At 42.8% G+C, this 1791-nt stretch overlaps 1 protein-coding gene across 1 annotated transcript in view; it reads right to left on the bottom strand.

The window, feature by feature from the left end:
- Positions 1-1791, bottom strand: part of cfap69 (cilia and flagella associated protein 69) — a 26905-nt gene that overhangs the window by 19708 nt on the left and 5406 nt on the right. The window contains exons 6-8 of the mRNA XM_015404738.1: positions 1418-1570; positions 1113-1290; positions 152-275 (exon numbers count right to left, since the gene is read on the bottom strand). Of these exons, the coding sequence (XP_015260224.1) occupies positions 152-275; positions 1113-1290; positions 1418-1570 (455 nt within the window). The remainder of the gene's footprint in view (positions 1-151; positions 276-1112; positions 1291-1417; positions 1571-1791) is intronic.

Genomic DNA, 1791 nt, shown 5'->3' with positions numbered 1-1791 from the left:
AAAGTCAGAATTCTGACTTTCTTCCTATATTAAACTGAAATATTATTTAAAAATCAGTTAACTTTTTTTCCATTTTTTCAGTGGCTCTAATCCTTCTTCATAAGAATCTGCCCCCCAGAACCTGATTGTTATTCAAAGGAGTCGGACTCACGACGAGCGGACAGTTTGGATTTCCGGCGATGAGAGTCGCGATCGCCAGCAGGTGATTCCTGAGCTGGAGGTCGGAAGCTTGGGATGGGATCTCCATCGCTGATGACAACGCTTCCTTCAGAGATCTGACAAACAGGACGACAGTGAGACGCTTTCACAGGACGCTCTGCTGCAGACATCTGAAAACCAGCAATTCAGTTGGAGCTATTTTATTTCATCTTATCCTGTATTAGTCACGGTTTTGGTTCTGTTTGAGTTTTCATTTTCATGTTGAGCCACATTTTTCTTGGTTTTCTATTTTTAATTCCTATTTTGTGGTGTTTTCTGGATGTATTTGAGTTCTTAGGTATTTCCTGACTGCCCTCTGTTGCCTTCTTGTGTTGGTCTCATTTTCCCTGGTTCCTTTCTAGACTCCTCTGTTCACACCTGCTCCCAATCAGCTCATTAGTCCAGTCTTTGTTCTGTCTCCTTTATATACTCTCCCTGAGCAGTTCCTGGCTCCCCACGTGACTTTTCCCCTGAAGTAGTCTGTTTTTCGGTTCCTTGTACTTCGGTTTCTACATTTTTTTCTTCAGTTATTTCATTAAATCTCCAAGACTCACCTTTGCCTCCTCACCTCTGCATTTGGGTCCTCAAAACCTCAACCTAACCTTGATAGTAATAACCTTGTTTATTCTTTCTATTATCTTTAGTAGACTCTTGTGAAAGTGTTCCTTTGCAGGTACCAGGAACTGAATGTTTTTCATGTGTATAACTCAAGGTTGCTGTCTGCATGAAGAAATGTATGTGCATCACTATATCATGCTGCTACTTCCTCCCCACACAGTCTTTTAGGGCTACAGTGTGATTTATTGTAATAGAGACTCCCTGTTTCCAATAAAGAGCGAGGAAGACAGCAGAGGTCCTTCTTCTCCAGGTTATTTGAGAAGTGTTTGGGTGTTTAAAAGGATTCCAACACCTACAGCACGCATTCCAAGCTGCTGAGCTGAGCCACGGCCTCCTTTCTGCCGCCGCTCTCCAGCAGGTTCCAGAGGATCTCTGAGGAGCAGATAAGAACCTGACCGGACTGGTCCTCTTCGTTCATGTGCAGACAGATCATCTCGGCTCCTCCTTCACCTAAGATGGATGTGCAGGTTGTGTCTGTAAAACATTGAACAAACGGCGGGATCGATTAAAAAAACAAACAACTGGCTGATGCTGAGAGCATTTGGTTGTTTGCAGACGATGAAGTGATTTATTTCTCCTCGGAGTCAAATGTGTTCCTCACCTGAGGAGCTGGAGAGGAGCTGAAGAGTTTGCAGGAGCCGCAGCTTGATGGAGGGCCGGTTCTGCAGGGCGGCTGTGGAGAGAAGCAGCGTCTTGGGGAGGTTGCTGCGCTCCAGCAGCTGCAGCCGGTAAATGGCTGAGGTCGGCTGGAGCTCTGTGGAGAAAATGACAAAAAAAGGTGGAGCCTATTTGATACACGAGGATTTCTAGACCTATTTTTTCCGTATTTTTTTATTATTTTATTTTATTTTATTTCTTTATAATTGAAAAAGCTGATATATACAATCAGACATTAGAAAATGAATAATAAATTGCAGGGAAATTTCCACAATATAACCACTGATACTAACTTATCTAATTTCGTAAAAAAAAAAA

Source organism: Cyprinodon variegatus, unplaced genomic scaffold (genome assembly GCF_000732505.1).
Source record: "Cyprinodon variegatus isolate N-32 unplaced genomic scaffold, C_variegatus-1.0 Scaffold1846, whole genome shotgun sequence".
In the NCBI taxonomy this organism is placed as follows: domain Eukaryota; kingdom Metazoa; phylum Chordata; class Actinopteri; order Cyprinodontiformes; family Cyprinodontidae; genus Cyprinodon; species Cyprinodon variegatus.
Note: the sequence above shows the minus strand (reverse complement) of the source record. Positions and strands in the feature narration are given on the sequence as shown.